The sequence below is a fragment of the Penicillium waksmanii genome (genome assembly GCF_028829765.1).
Source record: "Penicillium waksmanii strain IBT 27052 chromosome Unknown utg000009l:1.0-4314994.0:1.0-4318279.0, whole genome shotgun sequence".
Taxonomy (NCBI): domain Eukaryota; kingdom Fungi; phylum Ascomycota; class Eurotiomycetes; order Eurotiales; family Aspergillaceae; genus Penicillium; species Penicillium waksmanii.
The window spans coordinates 519,735-536,425 of record NW_026643255.1 but is presented as its reverse complement, the minus strand read 5'-3'; the positions used below and the strand labels follow the sequence as shown (position 1 = coordinate 536,425).

The following is a 16,691-nucleotide window of genomic DNA, read 5'->3' as shown; positions in this document are numbered from 1 at the left end:
GTGTCCAAGCCAGGAAACTAAGATCAGTCGTACGCAGGCACCTCATTAGCGTTTCGCTAGGCTTGACCCTCCCCAGTTTTCCGGGGTCGACCCAGATGTTGGGGTTGGGGCTATTCGAAGTGGGGAAATTCTCGGCCAGATCATCGGGGGAATTCTCGGTGATACTATTAATTTGACCCCTCCCCGCATTGTCGGAAACCCAGAAGATTAAAGTTGAATACTATCCAATTTCGAACCGGGTTCCCCGCCGCGTGCAATTGATTATCGGGGAAATAGTCGGGGGAAATCTCGGGGCTTGGGCTCTGAGACATCGCCCGCATGTGCAACCCGGCATTGTTATAAATTGTTGACTTCTGTTCTCAAGCCATGGCGTACTTGAACTCGATTCTCTAAGAAATTATAACCCAATTCTGACGCTTGACATGAGTGCCACCGAGACACAAGTTCAAACCCGCTCCCAGCCTCAACTGGCGAGCGGGAGAGCTTGGTGGAAAGAATCTTCCGTTTATCAAATTTATCCCGCTTCCTTCAAGGATTCAAATGGGGATGGGATTGGCGATATTCAGGGTATCATATCAAAGCTTGACTATATCAAAGCACTAGGCGTTGACATAGTCTGGCTTTCCCCCATTTCCCAATCCCCTCAGGTGGATATGGGGTATGATGTCTCCGACTATTACGCAATCCATCCCCCATATGGAACCTTGGAGGATGTTGAGATGCTCATCAAAGGCATTCGGGCTCGCGGCATGAAATATGTTATGGATCTTGTCGTGAATCATACATCCGATCAAGTAAGTCTCCAAGCTTGAATTCTTTCACCGAGAAACCCCCTCCTAATCGTTAAATTAGCACGAGTGGTTCAAACAATCGCGAACTTCGAAAACGAGCCAATTTCGTGATTGGTATATCTGGAAAAAGCCAAGATACACCGCGGATGGCGTCCGACATCCACCAAATAATTGGGGCTCTTACTTCTCAGGTTTGTCTTGTTCTTCCTTCTCATGAGGCCCTACTGTTTCCGGGTCCCTGATCACCAACAATTTATTCTAGGACCTGCTTGGACGTATGATGAGCAAACAGAGGAATACTACCTCCATCTTTTTGCTTCAGAGCAGCCTGATCTCAATTGGGAGAACCCAAAGGTTCGTGAAGCTGTTCACAAAATCATGCGCTATTGGCTCGACAAGGGTGCCAGCGGATTCAGATTAGATGTCATCAACTTCATCAGCAAAGACCAGCGTTTCCCCGACGTCCCCGTTACTGATCCATCTAAGCCATACCCAGAGGGTGCAAAGTACTACGCCTGTGGACCAAGAATTCATGAGTACCTACAAGAGCTAGGGAGCATTTTGAAGGAATATGATGCCTTTTCTGTGGGCGAGATGCCTTCTGTCTACGATCCCAAGGAGATTTTGAAAGCAGTCGAGTTCGAAAGACAGGAGCTCGGTATGGCATTCCAATTCGAGATTATGGACCTCGACCATGGGCCTCAAGGTAAATTTTCTCCCGGAAACTTCCAGTTGAAAAACTTGAAGTCCGTCGTCAGCAAGTGGCAATCATTTATGTACGACAATAACGGATGGAATGCTCTGTATTTGGAGAACCACGACCAGGGGCGTAGCATTTCTCGGTTTGGCTCTGAAAAGCCCGAATTCCGCTCCCTTTCTGGGAAAATGCTGGCCACATTCCTGGGACTCCAGAGTGGAACTCCCTTCATTTACCAGGGACAGGAAATTGGAATGACCAATTTGCCTGAGACTTGGAAGGTTGAGAAGCTCAGAGATCTCGAAGCTATCAATTTCTGGAATGAGATTACTCAAAGAACTCCCGGAGATACAAAGCTCCATGGCCAAACTATGAAAGAGATGCGCCTCAAGTCTCGAGACAACGGGCGCCTTCCAATGCAGTGGGGACCAGGAAAGTTCGCCGATTTCTCCTCCGGCAGTACCGAGCCTTGGATTGATACCAATGATGACTATGAAAATTGGAACGCGTCATCTCAAGTCTCTGATCCGAGCAGTATCTTCAACTACTGGGCAGATATTTTGAAACTTCGAAAGACGTGGGTTGATCTTTTTGTTTATGGATCATATACCCTTATTGATGAGAGCAACGACGATCTTTTCGTCTATGCTAGGTCCTTTGAGGAGAGCAAAGCTGTGGTAGTGTCAAATTTCTCTGAGAAAAATGTGAAATGGAGTATTCCAGCAGATATAAAATCGGTTTTCGCTACTGGAAATCTCCTGGTGGGCAACTATAAAGAGCTTCAGGTCACAGATATCCAAGGAGAAGCTATCACGCTGAGGCCGTTCGAGGCTTTTGTGGTGTACAAGGGCGAATAAAGCATTTCTGCTTAAGTTGATATCATCTAGTAAAAACTGCTTTCCCCATTACGAGAGATATGTTCCTTATCATTGACCAATTCATCTTCATCATGGTGCAATTCAGATATTTCTCGGAGCTCGAGGACTGGCTCAAGTATCAAATTTGACTCGATCAATCTCTTTCGGATCTGGACCAAGCCCTCCTGGCTTCCATTTAACTTTGCAAGGTAGCAGCAAAATTGGTGAAGAATTTGACGCGTTTGAATGAACATATCCGGTGGTAGTGAATGCACACATGTCATTACGTCAAGAAGAGTATTAGTGATGTCGCATATTTTTACTTGCTATAGCGAAGTTAGTTACCACCCAACGAACTTGGCACTATAATTTTGTTGTTGTTTCTGATACTTACCATTCCCGGGCCGTGTGCAACTAATGCATCGAAAGAAACAGTTGATATGGATCGTAGCGCATCTATTGATACATGAGCTGGGTAAGCAAATGACATGCTATCGTCTCCTGGCTCGCTTGACATGGTGACATTGCTGAGAGAAAGTTGCCAAACAAGCATTCTCAGCCATTGTTGCGTAACTGAAACATCGCTCCTTTGGGTTTCATTCCACTCCATGGGCCATTGATCGTTTCGTCGTAATTCATGCTGTATTCGAACAAGTCTTTCTCTACTGCATCGATTATCAAGCTTCTCAGCAGCCGCTTCAGAATCCACCAGTACGCCATCAACAGAGGCAAATAGTTGAACCAAACTGTGAAAAGCCTCCAATACCTGCGAACCTTGAGTGTCATTTGAGGGGAGGGAAATGGATTTTGTGAGACATATTGGTGTTCCATGCTGCATTGCGTTTCCTCTCTCAGTCACATACAAAAGCCAGAATGTACGGCGTCTGTAGCTTTCCTCTGAAAAGTCTAAACGTTGATAGGTTTCTTCTTTATCCAAGGCATGTATCTGGCACAGCGACACGGATTCGCGTAATAAGAAGGAAGCCGTCAGCCTCTTCTCCTTTGCTCCGTAGTAGAAATGAAGAAATAGAGGAATCAAAATAGACTCGGTAGTTGAGCTTTCGCGATAGTCATATCTGGACCGACATTTTTCAGCCTCGGCAGCAAATCTGTCCGCCAGGGCGATTGGACTCATTTCCACTGGGAGATTGAATGCGTTCCATTCTCGCGTGGTCGACTTGAGTTGCAATTGTGCGCCCGTTCCAGCACATACTGCGAAAGCTAACGCACATGCTTCGTGGTCATTTTCATCTGCACTGATGGCGCAACTCAGCTTGGCACTGTCAATGACCGGCCATACTGGATACATTTTTTGCGTGTATATCTCGAGATAAGCAAACACATCGTGTATCGAGAAGGCGAACTTCCATGTCTTATGTAGTGAATTGGATGATGATAAAGGTGAATTCGAAAAGCCCCTGCTTCTCCAATCGGTACCCTCATTTGGCGTAGAGGGTGACGGGCAAGGAGATGGGGCAGTGTTTCTTTTATTGCCCAGGCTTTGCAACTGCGCACTCACACGAGCCCGAGTTGCAATACGAGGCCCCTTTGGTCCCGATTTTCCTGGAGTCTTTGCAAAGGAACATTTGAACCCGGCCTTTGAACAATTCGGACAAGGTAGTGACCCTGTGCACCGGACTTTGCGAAGGGAGCATGCGTCACATGCTCGTGGCCTCGCCATTTAGAGCAAATGGACGTCGATCCGGGGATTTTGTGCAAAATATAATTACTTTGATTGGCAGCGTATCAATCGAAGTGAAGCATGCACGATTTAGTTAATGTCAATAGGAAGTAGTTGGGGTGAGGGTTCTCGGTTAGATTATCGGGCGAATTTGCGGGGGAATTGAACGGAGAAACCTCGGGGCTTAACAAACTTTACAGTAGGAAACACGAGGGAGGGCTTTATTGCTACTTAAGCAACAGCAGCTAGAAAAAAGGCATAGACAAAGTACCGCTGATTGGAGGAATCAATACACTGGTGAAAAGTCTTCTTGGGCGAGAACGTGAGAAAAATGACTTTGCTATAATTGTGCCGGCCAAAAAAGGCATACTTTTCTTTCACAATCATCTGCCCAACCTCCAAATGGCTTTTCTGGCCTTCTGGAGGTATGGGAGCTCGGAATGATATTGGATGTACAGAAAATAGGCAATAATTTTTCCTTTTTTTTCAACCTTGGAAATGGTTGCAATTAGAATCTCTTTCTCGAAACTGTCTAATCTCCAGGGCTTGCCGATGAACTTCTATGCTCGGGGTTTAATTTATTCATGGGCATATACCAACACTCACCGCTGGAGAGCGCATCTATCATAACACTACCAGCATATTCGAGCCCAAGTAACTGAAATGGGAGATCAAATTTGAATATATAGAATATATACTTCAAATATCGAGCGATATTCAATCGAGGTAATATAGGTCTATACTACGGGTTTAGAATACAGAGAATACTGTGCATCATCTCCAGAGCTGGATGCTCCTGCCCGAGAACATGCTAAAAGCAGATTTCAAAGTTGGGCCCATTAATCCTTCTTGGTGGTCAGGAGGCCAAGTTGCTCGCGAATGCTCCTTAACTCCTCCAATCGGTTCTTCTCGCCCTCCTGCAATAGCCGGAGATGATCGGCCTTCAGTTGTTTGAATTCATCATCCAATTGGTGATGCCAAGGGTACAGGACAAAAACTTGAAAGCAAAAAGCTGAGCTTGCTATCACAAAGTTTGTCAGGGAAAATCCGCGAGTTATGATCATCGTATCGGCCCGGCTCAAAAGCGGAGACTCGGAAAATAAAGTGATTGTAGTGACTGCAGCTTATTAGAGATTTTGACAGAATGACTTATTGCGAGGGCAAGTACCTGAAAACTTTATAGGATGAACTTTAGATAGATAGGTAGGTGATCGTAGACTGAGGAACCTTGAAATATTCGACGAAGGGATGAAGAGACAAGTAGTGAGCTAGTGTGTTTTGAGAATTTGAAACATACGAGAGTTCAAGCCTAAGAATATTTCCTCGTCGGGTTAGCTAGTTAAAATGCGCCCGATTAAAAATTCGGTATTTCGGTGCAAACTAATTTCGGAGGTATTCTGGCATCGGGATTATGAAACGCGCTGCCGATAATAAATTGAATGATATCTTGCTGGATTCAAAAGAACCGCTGCCGAACATCATCTAGAGCATTTTATCTACCAAACTTATATCCAAATGCTGCTGAAAATATAAAAGATTTTCTCTTCCAGTTACTAGATTAACGTAAAGGTATTCTTACGAATCGGTTTGTGTCGTGACATTTGGGGTATCTTGCCCGAACTCCCGAACTCCCAAAGCCGGGGAAACGAACTTTCGGCCGAAGCGGTAATTTCTCGGAAATAATAATTGGCGATAATCAGGGTCTATCTTATACTACTGTGTTTTTATAAAGCTGAAATAAACTTGTTTAGGTTAAATCTACAAATCTTACGCCGATGAATTAAAGTCAATTCATGCTAATGTCGGCAGTTGATTATGAGAAGACATGACAGCATTCTCTCTCGTCTCAATGAAAGCCACTTAACGTGGCCCTTCTACACTGTATCTAAAGAGGGGCTCGTTCTAATCGCTTACGATGCTTTAAGTGATCTAACTACTAGTGTTGTGCGTTTCTAATTCCGACTAGTGTCGGCCTCAGTCAATAACCTTGGAATCAGCATGGCCATTCTCACCCCGCACAGAATCTTCCATAGTTAGTTACTACATAAGCCATAACACATTTCCGTTATAAATATTTTCTATTATATAGGAATCTCGATTGTTGAAATCCACAAACACCTCTATTTAACCACCTCGATGTATTGAACCAGATGGCAAGTGTTGATACAAGAACCAGAATAGGCACGAAGCTCCAGGCCGCCCGTCAGATAAATTCAATCATTCTCAAGCCTTATGATCCGCCATCGGCTAATCATGCCTTCTCGACGAACGGCTTTGTCTCGACCACATCGAGGAATCCACCAACAAGGTGCAAGCTACCAGTGACAAATGTCATGACCGGCGCCTCATCCTTCTGAAGGACCTTGCGTTCCTCTGCAGCCACCTCTCGCGCAAAGTCGACAGCCTCCTCGATCGTGCCGAAGACTTGCGTTTGCGCATGGGGGTCAATCGAGTTCCAGGCCTCGGCGAGAGACTTCTGCACGCTGAGACGTTCGATGTCATCTGCGTTGGTGTTCATGCTGACCAAGTCGGGTCGGTAGCCGGCTTGTTTGTAGGTAATGTTGGTACAGAAAATAGCATGTGTGAAGGGGACTTCGGCGCCCAGTGCTGCGGCCAGAGTCTCGTGGAGAGCGCGTGCTAGAGCAGTGCTGTCGCGGGTTTGTTGATTGAAGATCAAGATTCGGGGCTTCTTTGTGGCAATGTCGTTGGAGGACGAGTCCGCTTGGATTCGGGAGGCAAACCACTGGCCGGCCAGTCGAATACTTTCCAGCGTGTGTCCACCGTCAATATACCATGAAACATTCTTCTCGAATCGAGTCTCACAGCGGCCACCCAGGCGTGTCTTCTCCAAGCCAGTCGTAAACTTGGCTGGCAGGGGTTCCGACATGACATTTTCAGAGATGTCGGCGACTCCAGTCTTTCTCAAGACCTCTGCCGCTGTTGCAACTGCCAAAGATGCATTGGTATACTGGAAGTCACCTGCCAATCCGAGCTTGACTTGGCTAGTGCCAGGGCGGAGATCAGGATGATCTGCAATAATGTCCAGGTTTGTGGACTTTTCTTCAGCCCGCTTGGCCAATACTTCTTCCGCACTCGGGGGCTGAGGAGCGGCGAATCCCCTCACACCCGACTTGATGATACCACCCTTATGCCACGCGATCTGTTCAATTGTGGTCCCGAGCATTGCAGTATGGTCAATTCCGAGACTGGTAATTGCGGTCGCTTTGGGCTTCTCAATCACATTGGTGCAATCGTATTGTCCTCCGATACCGCACTCGATCACCGAGGCGTCTACACCCTCACTCAAGTATGTGTGGAACGCCATCAGCGTCAGGTAACGGAAGTATTGGGGCTTTGTCCCCGGTGATGTAGGATCCTCGCCTGCGATCTTAGCGGAATTCTCCAGGCGGTCCCAGACTTCGAAGAAGTAGCGGGCGAATTGCTCTTCGGAAAGCGGGGCATTATTGATCTGGATGCGCTCACGCGCAAAGCGAAGGTGCGGGGAAGTGTAGAGTCCGATTTTGTGAAGGCCGGGTGAGATTTCGGTGTACTGGGAGAGAATGGAGGAGATAAAAGCAGAAGTCGAGCCCTTGCCCTTGGTTCCTGCGACGTGGACGGCATTTAATTGATTGAGGTCGGAGGGCTAATCAGCGCGGGGAGAGCTTCAACGTCAGTCCATGAGTCCAGGATACCCATTCATAGCAGCTGGCAACGAGGAGTACAAACCGTATACCCAATGCGACGAAGCCATTCAACCGTCTCCGGCAATGAGCGTTCGTTCATCTCCTGCCGAGAGGTAGACCTCCGGAGCTCCTCGACGATCGCGTAGTTTGTTTGCAAGGAATTGAGCGCCGTAATGGCAGCCTAAGGCACAACAAATGTTAGATAGGTTGATCCATAGACCGCGCAAGCCTTATCTCTCATAACATGCTTGCTGGAGGGCTGGCCCCGAGGTCGATCGCATACCTCATATGAGCGAGTCATGGCGGGCGAGTGAGTCGAGACTCGCCGCCGTGGATTGGACCAGCGAAGAGACGTCCAAATCCCTCTCATGGACAAGGGAGACCCGTGCCTGCAAGATTCAAATGAGCAAGCGGGGGATAATCGCAACGAAACCCCGGCGGCTCAAAGATATAAGGTTGTCTGGTTCTGCTCTACCGAAGTGCCGCTCTCCTCGGGAAACCGTTCGGTCTGCGGGAATATCACGTGCCTTACCTTATCTACGATGGAGCTTATCTGAGGCTAACATGAACTATGGGAACCCTAGTACGTACATAGTTATGGGACAGAGTATGGGAGAGAGAGAAATAGTTATCAAAGCACTGCCAGTGCTGAGCGCTACTTTAGATTATGAAAAATATGCAGCATCGAATTTAATTGTAAATTACGCCACCACCCCGGACGTGGTCTACCACGACAAGTAAAATTGTATCATGCAGCGATAGGTAGCAAGGCAATGCCAGCAGAGAAAGAAGGGAACAAAAGAAAAAAAACGGCTAGTGAGTAAGAGCCTGTGGAGAAGCAATAGTAGTTAAAACATACAGCCATGAAGTGTAGGGTTGTGTAGAGTATTGGGGTTCAAAAGGTAAAAATAAAAATAGAAAAAGAGTGGGGGAGGAGCGTGAGAAAGAACCGAATTTATTCGACCCTAGTCTTTCCTTCCTCGAGGAAGACCAGGCGGGCGTTGCTAACACCACGTTGGTGTCTCTTGGACGGGAGCCACCGGCCAATGACAGGGTCGGTGCGTGCCTTGATCATAGCATCCTGAAGTCCTTCGGCGCCGGCAACAGGAGTATTGAGCTTGGGCCAGTTCACGTAGAGCATACCATGCTCGAACATGAAGCGGAAGCAGTAGGCGGTGATGATGAACCAGAATACCATGAACAGACGGAGCGGCCAGGCTGATGAGTCGGGTGCCTGTCTCGAAAATAGAGCAAGGAGGGCCAAAAACAAACTCGCCAAGTAGACGTAAGGAATAGCTTGGATCACAACCGGTCGCCGGTCCAGGAACATCTGAATGCTCGATGGCAGTGTATCAGACGGGAGGTAGGTACCCAAGAAGACATCGAAGCCATCCTGGCGGGGGCCATCTAGGAAGTTGTTTCGCACGTATCGAGTGATGGAATTGTTTAAATCTTGAAGGGCACCGGCTCGTGTGCGCTTGCCAGTACGAGTAAAGTCAGTCTTTAGAGCACCGGTACCAGAGTAAGATTTGGACACGACATCAGCGTTGTCTGCCCAGATATTACGGAACAGATCCTCAAACTCGCGATCGTCGTTTGCTGTTTCACCGTGGCGCAGAACACCAGCGTCAATGAGCTGGTGAGTGACGGCCCAACGGCCAAGCATGCTTTGCACCACGTTGGTTCGGTCAAGGCAATCCATACAATTGGTTCGGACCACACTTGATTGAGTCGAACGGATATCCAACTGTCCGCCAGGCGATCCTGGATGCTCGACTCCGCGGAAGTAGCCACCTTGATTCAGTCCATCATTTAGGCGACTCATGAGCAATTCGGCGCGATGCCACTTGAGACCCTTGGTCTCGTTGTGGAAATCAAAATACACGTAGTGCAAACGATCCATCTCTTTTTGCTTCGAATTTGGTTCCAAGACATGCATCTTTTCGGGAGTTCTTTTATCAGCCTCGATACGTTCGTTGGGAGAGGAAATCAGGAGTCGGACCAGTTGTTCGTAGGCGTTTTTGACGCGTTCCTCGCGGCCTTTCTGGTTGACCAAATTGACCATATAGTTCTCTCCGTACAGTCGAATCTGCTCCGCAAAATGCTTGCGAGCAGCCTCGATGGCAGTCTCGACCCCCCGCACTTGGAGCTTAGGGGTATACTTGAGATTGTTGACCTCGGCCCAAAACACAGGGACACTGCCGCGAGTTTGAACGAATGAGTACACCTGGAGGTCCTGTGGCGTCTTCTCATTGGTCATCGATTGGCCTCCAGCGAAACCTGAGAGTCCACCTGTAGCATCATTCAAAATAACAACCTGCTCTGTTTCATTATAGTTTGAGACATTGCCTTGCTCGTCGATTCCCCGGGAGAAATATCTAGTTCCGGCACGATGTCTGGACCGTCGAGTGATCAGGGCGAATGTGAACGAGGTTGATTTGACACGGGCTGGGGTGATGCGCATCATGCCAAACATGACCGGAAGGATATATGGGTCGACACCCGGCTGCGGGCCATAACGAACGCCACTGGTCTCTTGTTGTCCCAGACTGAAGTTGATCAGATCGGACTGGATAAAGCGGTTCCAGAAGAATCGATCATCAGCGCCCTTCCACATGGGGGTGTTGGCGGGGCCTTGCGATTGACGTTGGAAGCTGTTGGTGAGATCGAGGGAGTAGGAAAAGTACATGGGGCCGGTTCGGAGCAGCTCCTTGACGAGCGCAATGTAGGTGTCTTCATCTCGATCGTGGAGAGGGCGTTCTCGCATGGGTAGAAATTCGGTCGCGGCGACCTTGTAGACCATGTGGCCGCGCAGTCGGCCCATGGGCTGTGCCTTGGTGATGACCACGATGTATTTGTCTATTGTGGTTAGCACAGGTGTTGGGGTGGCCACATCGCCATGGCAATCGCAATCGGAGCCTGTCGCAACTTACCCAGCTTCAATTTCAGAATTCCCAAAATTCCGGCAATACTTGAAATGCGCTTTGCGCCCGAGAGGGGACCATCATTCAAGCGCAGGTCGCCCGTCGGCCTGTCCACGACGAGGGTTGGAGCCTGGGGGGATGAGGGTGAGGTGAAGGCATAGTGTGAGGGTGAGGCGTGTAAATTGATATCCCTAAATGGGATAAGAGTGGGAGCCATGATTAGGACAGCCCAGAAATAGAGAAGGAAAGAAATGGGTATGAGGAACGGAGTTAGGGGGGAGGAGGGGGAAAGGAGGAAGCGCAACGATGGCATAATCTCAGGACACATGATCGTCGACCGCGGGCAGTCCAGGCACAGGCACAGGCAGAGGTTGTGCCGAGTGGCAGTAGTAGTGTTTACAATATAGGAGTATGTAAGTATACGTGTGCACCAGATTTTATATTTACTACAGGATATCTAAGAACTTTTTACGTACAATACTATAAATTCAAATAAGAGAATATAGTACTAGTATTGACTATCCTCTATTGGATACTCATTCTACTTACTCTTCATAATTGTACTGCCTGCGGCAGGCGGTGATACAGCGGGGCGCTCTGCCAACTGCGTCAGGCGCCGCCTGACCTTCTGAACTTGAATTCTGAACTCCTCCATCTACAACCTTCCCCTCAACGCCCTTCGCTCTTGAGGACTATTCCCTCCCGATCAATCTCGCCGGATACAACTCGTCCTTCTCTTGCATCTCAACTCCTCAACCCCTTTCATTCCAGTCGCCTCCCCGATCCGGCCATGGCCTCCCGACCAGCAGCAGGAGCCCGCCCCGGGGCGAAATTCGCTCAGTTCAAGCTTGTCTTGCTCGGTAGGTGATCTCTGGACGAAGCTTCCCTCAGAACTTTCGGAGACAGAAACTAATCACTATCCGTCCTTATAGGAGAATCCGCAGTCGGAAAGGTTCGAGATCCAGCTGACTTCATCCTTTATCAAGAGCTAACCTAACCGCTATCCAGAGCTCCCTCGTGTTGAGATTCGTTAAAGTGAGTTTCTGATGGGCGCACTCTATCTGTCTTGTGCAACAAAGCCAGACTTGATCACCAAGGAATCGCTCAACTAACGGTTGTTGCTGCTGCTCAGGATCAATTCGACGATTACCGCGAGTCCACAATCGGCGCCGCCTTTCTGACACAGACCATCGCCCTCGATGAGAGCACCACAGTCAAGTTCGAGATCTGGGATACGGCTGGCCAGGAGAGATATAAGTCGTTGGCCCCGATGTATTATCGGAATGCCAATTGCGCCGTCGTAGTCTATGACATCACTCAGGCTGTATGTTCGACCTATGCCGCTACTTCCCCATTGACACATCTAGCTAATCACTTTTTCCGTGTCTATAGTCGTCTCTGGATAAAGCCAAGTCTTGGGTGAAGGAGCTTCAACGACAAGCAAATGAGAACATTGTGATTGCCCTGGCAGGCAACAAGCTCGATCTCGTTACCGAAAGCCCCGATAAGCGAGCAATTTCCGCCGCCGATGCTGAGGCCTACGCCCGTGAGGCTGGCCTCCTCTTCTTTGAAACCTCCGCCAAATCCTCGACGAATGTGCGCGAGTTGTTCACAGCCATCGCCAAGAAGCTGCCCCTCGACCAGGCTGGCCCACGGAACCTGAGGACAGCCCCACGACCCGGTGTCGACCTCCGGCCCGAGGCCCCGGGCACTCAGGGTGCCGGTGCCTGCAACTGCTAAACTATTACTTTTGAGTATCCTCAAATTGCTCTCTGGTGATCCGAAACATCCTCTCCGTTCGCACGTACGGTCCGAACCCGGGCGCGGCCAGCATGACTGCTCGGTTGCAATGGTTATCACCACCCCTTCATTTTTGCCCTTATTACACCCCAATGCCAGGATAACTCTGTCGGCTCGCCGTCCACCTGGTAATTCTCCTCGGATTTCTTTCTCGTTTGTTGGTCCTTTGCTCTTCTCTGATGGGTGCGCCGGGCTTACCGTCAATCGGAGAATTCGACATCTCTCCACCAACGCATCTGGAATTTTGGCTTTAGACATGCTGTTGCAGGACTCGCCTGCGCTTCTTTCCGCTTTCCTTGTACCTCTTTCCTTTTTCAACCTGGCGTCAGCATATGCTTTTTACCTGATTCTGTTGGACTAAATCCCTCCACGTATTACCCTCCGTTTGTCCTCCTTTTGTCAGACTCTTTTTCCAGTATGCTATGCTCAGATAATACATTTTTTTCAAATTGTATCTATTTAAGGAGTTCTATTGTAGGATTTGGGTCCTACTAGTAATACTATACACTAATCAATGCTGGCACTAGTATAGTGCAAATAGATTCAAGTATACTATATGGACCACCTGGATTAATCCATACCTCAGACTGCAGCTGCCCTGGTGGCCATATTACTGTAGTAGGTTCGGGTTCTGAGTGCTACTAACTAGCACCTAGGTAGAGTAGTAGTACTAGTAGTGCACTACCTACCAGTAGGCACTTCAACAACTTGAACTTGAACCTGAGTCTTTTGTATGATGGTACTAGTAATACATTCCTATGTACATCGCTTTGTGACCCATGTATATAGATAGAGGGGGTTTACATCACCTGCACTAACATACATCTAACATCAGTGTGCTGTTTTCAATATGGGACAATGGAAACACCTGGGGTATTAATTTAGCCACCAAGGTTCCCTCTTATTAATATAATTGGTTCAGATAATCCGCCCATGGGCCACGAGATACCAGCGAAGGAAGACAGCTCAACAATTTATTAACTGCTTCAGCATGGTCGTCAAAATTCTCGCGTTCACTCCGAAGTCTGCCAAGTATAAGGGTGGTCAGACAGGGAAAATGAAACTGCGTTGCCAGATATCTCAATACATCCGATGTGAGATGTGCTTCAAGCTCGAGAGTCTGTAATTTCGTAAAATCCGTTCGCGCACTCCAGTGGTCCAGTATATCCTCAGTTATTCGCCAACCATGCTTAAGGCGAAGAAATTGTAGATTTCCGCGCGGCTTTTCATAGCACGTTCCCCTATTGTCATCAAATCCTCTCCACAGCGAAAATAAGAAAAGAAATCTCAAAAGGTGGGCTTTATTTTGCCTAGGTGAAGTTTTGAAATTGGCCGCAATAAATTTAAGGAAGCTCTCCGGGTTGGCGTTTTTGTTACACTTATATAACAGCCTAGGGAAGATTGATGTGGAATCCGCTAACCTGACTACTAATACCACTAGTAGTAGACTACTAACTACAGTACTAGTCGTCACATGGATATTTCAACCTTCCAAGTTGCCCGGGTAAAAGTTTTGGGTACAATTTAGACCATTAAGTATCAATACAAAGATGTGTAAAATACGTTAAAATAATGAATAATTGTTGAAAGTATAGATGGAGCTGTTATTTAATACTACTGAGGGCCGGGGCATAGTTATATACTCTCTGTTGAGTACTAGTATATAGATTATTCAGTATCCCCCTACCCTAGCTTCTTATCAGTTCTAGTATCAGTTAGTACCTAGGTAATCCAGAGCATAGAGCCAGAGAGGCGGTAGTGTTACCGTCACCTTTATTATGTAGTACACCATTCCGAGTCCTTGCGGGACTGGCCAGTCCGACTGGACTGAACTGACCGCCTGCAGGATCATCGGGGCGGATCGCGACCGAACCTCCAACTTGAACTTCCCCGTTTCTACACATCCGTTGCCAAACACTCCCCTCGGCGATTGTGCGGCTCGTCATGCTGCGCTCCTCAATTGCTCCGGGTCGGCAGCTGCTGTCGGCCCCTGCTCGCCAACGGATCCCCTCCCAATGGTTGTCTAAGGCCGGTGCCAGCAGCCGGCTCTCGGGTCAGGTACGAAAGAGCATCACCCTACCAATGTACCCGCCAACTTCAATCTCAGCTAATATTCATTGTCTCTATAGCGATTCTTCGCCGACTCGAAGCCTCCAACCCCTGCCACCCCTTCCTCCGAATCCGCCATTCCCATCGAGACCATCCCTAAGCCCACCAGCCAAGGTACCACCAGCATCTCTTCGTCGTCGAATCTCTTCCGGCTCTAGGCTAATCCAGAATATTTAGAATCCAAGGCTGCTCCTGCCACACCCGCGGTTGCGCCTCGCAAGACTGGCCGATTCCGTCGTTTCCTGCTCTACCTCATCTTGACCTCCGGCTTCGCTTATGGTGGTAGCATCTTCCTGGCTCTCAAGTCCGATAACTTCCACGACTTCTTCACCGAGTACGTCCCCTACGGCGAAGAGTGCGTGCTTTACTTCGAGGAGCGTGACTTCTACCGACGATTCCCCAACGCTTCCCGACAGTCCAACCGCATCGAGGGTGCTCCCCGCGACGAGGGCAAGTCCGTCACAATCCCTAGCAAGAGCGGCCTGTCTTGGAATGTCGCCAAGGAGGAGTCTGGCAGTGATGTCTCCAAGAGTGGCCCCCACATGAGCTCCAAGGCCCATGATGCTCAAGTTAAGACCGAGGCCGCCAAGCCCGAGGAGAAGAATGCGGCTGTTCTCAAGGCAAAGGAGGACAAGGCCTCCAAGGATACCAAGGAGGACAAGAAATCCGTCTCTCTCGATGAGCCTCGTCAGCTCGCTGTTGCCTCTAGCACCATTGAATTGCTGCAGACCCAGGCTGGTGACGACGGTGTTGTGCAGGAGCTGGTCAAGACCTTCAACGACATTGTTACTGTAATCAGCGCCGACGAGAACTCTAGCAAGTACTCTGCCCCCGTCGCCAAGGCTAAGGAGGAGCTGCTCAAGATTAGCGAGAAGATCAGTGCTATTCGCACCGAGGCCGCCAAGGCCGCCCAGGATGAGATCAACAAGGCTCACACCACCTTTGACGAGTCCGCACGGGAGCTGATCCGCCGATTCGAGCAAATGCGCGAGACCGAGGTCGCTCAGTTCCGCGAGGAGTTCGAGGCTGAGCGCGAGAAGCTGGCCGGCGCCTACCAGGAGAAGATCAACACAGAGCTTCAACGCGCACAGCAACTTGCCGAGCAGCGCCTGCAGAACGAGCTCGTTGAGCAGGCTATCGAGCTCAACCGCAAATACATCCACGAGGTCCAGGGCCTGGTCGAGCGTGAGCGCGAGGGCCGTCTCAGCAAGCTGAACGAGTTGACCGCCAGCATCACTGAGTTGGAGAACCTGACTACCGGCTGGAGCAACGTCATTGACACTAACCTGAAGACCCAGCAACTCCAGGTTGCTGTTGATGCTGTCCGCTCTACTCTTGAGCGCGCCGAGGTCCCCCGCCCCTTCGTTCGCGAATTGGTCGCTGTCAAGGAGCTAGCTGCCGAGGACCCCGTTGTCGAGGCCGCTATCGCCTCTATCAACCCCACCGCTTACCAGCGCGGTATCCCCTCAACTACCATGATCATTGAGCGTTTCCGTCGTGTCGCGAGTGAGGTCCGCAAGGCTAGCCTTCTGCCCGAGGACGCCGGTATCGCCAGCCACGCTGCCAGCATGGTTTTGAGCAAGGTCATGTTCAAGAAGGAGGGCCTTCCCGAGGGTGATGATGTTGATAGCATTCTCATCCGCACCGAGCACCTTCTCGAGGAGGGTAAGGTTGATGCTGCTGCCCGTGAGATGAACGGTCTGCAGGGATGGGCTAAGATTCTGAGCAAGGATTGGCTGGGTGATGTACGAAGGGTTCTTGAAGTTAAGCAGGCTCTTGAGGTGAGTGCAACAACCATGATTGATTTTCACAGTACAGATTCTAACCTTCATGTCTAGGTCATTGAGACTCAGGCCCGTCTCCAGTGCTTGCGCGTGGAGTAAGCGCATATTTTGAGCGATGCTGATTTCAATTTGTCCTGTATATCTTCGTCATGTCTACAGGAATGTACCTCTAGTTGTATTTTCTGCTTTAGACCCAAATGCTAGAATCTTTCCTTTGTTCAATGGTGAAATCCTGCCATAGTTAGCTATAGCTTTGTTCTTGTAGAGCGCGCTGTTCTCTAACTAAGCTGGCTCCGCCCTGGTGGAATTCGTACGTATCAGAAACAGTGACTCCTCTGCCAAGGGGGAAAAAAGTATTTGAATCC

General features: G+C 49.1%; 6 protein-coding genes across 6 annotated transcripts; 3 read left to right on the top strand and 3 right to left on the bottom strand.

The window, feature by feature from the left end:
• Positions 1 to 422: 422 nt before the first annotated feature.
• On the top strand, positions 423 to 2,345 carry N7481_010562 (glycoside hydrolase family 13 protein; the record flags this gene model as incomplete). Its single annotated transcript, XM_057269781.1, has 3 exons — positions 423 to 794; positions 853 to 982; positions 1,054 to 2,345. The coding sequence occupies 3 exons, from the start codon at positions 423 to 425 to the stop codon at positions 2,343 to 2,345; spliced, it is 1,794 nt and encodes a 597-aa protein (XP_057116955.1).
• A 26-nt stretch (positions 2,346 to 2,371) lies between these two features.
• Positions 2,372 to 4,026, bottom strand: N7481_010561 (Zn(II)2Cys6 transcription factor; the record flags this gene model as incomplete). Its single annotated transcript, XM_057269780.1, has 2 exons — positions 2,372 to 2,545; positions 2,740 to 4,026. The coding sequence occupies 2 exons, from the start codon at positions 4,024 to 4,026 to the stop codon at positions 2,372 to 2,374; spliced, it is 1,461 nt and encodes a 486-aa protein (XP_057116954.1).
• Positions 4,027 to 6,277: 2,251 nt separating this feature from the next.
• On the bottom strand, positions 6,278 to 8,010 carry N7481_010560 (tetrahydrofolate synthase; the record flags this gene model as incomplete). Its single annotated transcript, XM_057269779.1, has 3 exons — positions 6,278 to 7,669; positions 7,753 to 7,890; positions 7,993 to 8,010. 3 exons carry the CDS (start codon positions 8,008 to 8,010, stop codon positions 6,278 to 6,280), a joined length of 1,548 nt encoding a protein of 515 aa, XP_057116953.1.
• Positions 8,011 to 8,664: 654 nt separating this feature from the next.
• N7481_010559 (putative phosphoinositide phosphatase (Sac1)) lies at positions 8,665 to 10,850 on the bottom strand (the record flags this gene model as incomplete). The annotated part of the gene is made up of 2 exons (XM_057269778.1): positions 8,665 to 10,568; positions 10,643 to 10,850. The coding sequence occupies 2 exons, from the start codon at positions 10,848 to 10,850 to the stop codon at positions 8,665 to 8,667; spliced, it is 2,112 nt and encodes a 703-aa protein (XP_057116952.1).
• Positions 10,851 to 11,423: 573 nt separating this feature from the next.
• Positions 11,424 to 12,373, top strand: N7481_010558 (Rab family GTPase; the record flags this gene model as incomplete). Its single annotated transcript, XM_057269777.1, has 5 exons — positions 11,424 to 11,493; positions 11,566 to 11,585; positions 11,642 to 11,668; positions 11,766 to 11,957; positions 12,026 to 12,373. The coding sequence occupies 5 exons, from the start codon at positions 11,424 to 11,426 to the stop codon at positions 12,371 to 12,373; spliced, it is 657 nt and encodes a 218-aa protein (XP_057116951.1).
• A 2,004-nt stretch (positions 12,374 to 14,377) lies between these two features.
• On the top strand, positions 14,378 to 16,425 carry N7481_010557 (MICOS complex subunit MIC60; the record flags this gene model as incomplete). Its single annotated transcript, XM_057269776.1, has 4 exons — positions 14,378 to 14,491; positions 14,563 to 14,656; positions 14,720 to 16,323; positions 16,381 to 16,425. The coding sequence occupies 4 exons, from the start codon at positions 14,378 to 14,380 to the stop codon at positions 16,423 to 16,425; spliced, it is 1,857 nt and encodes a 618-aa protein (XP_057116950.1).
• Positions 16,426 to 16,691: the final 266 nt, after the last annotated feature.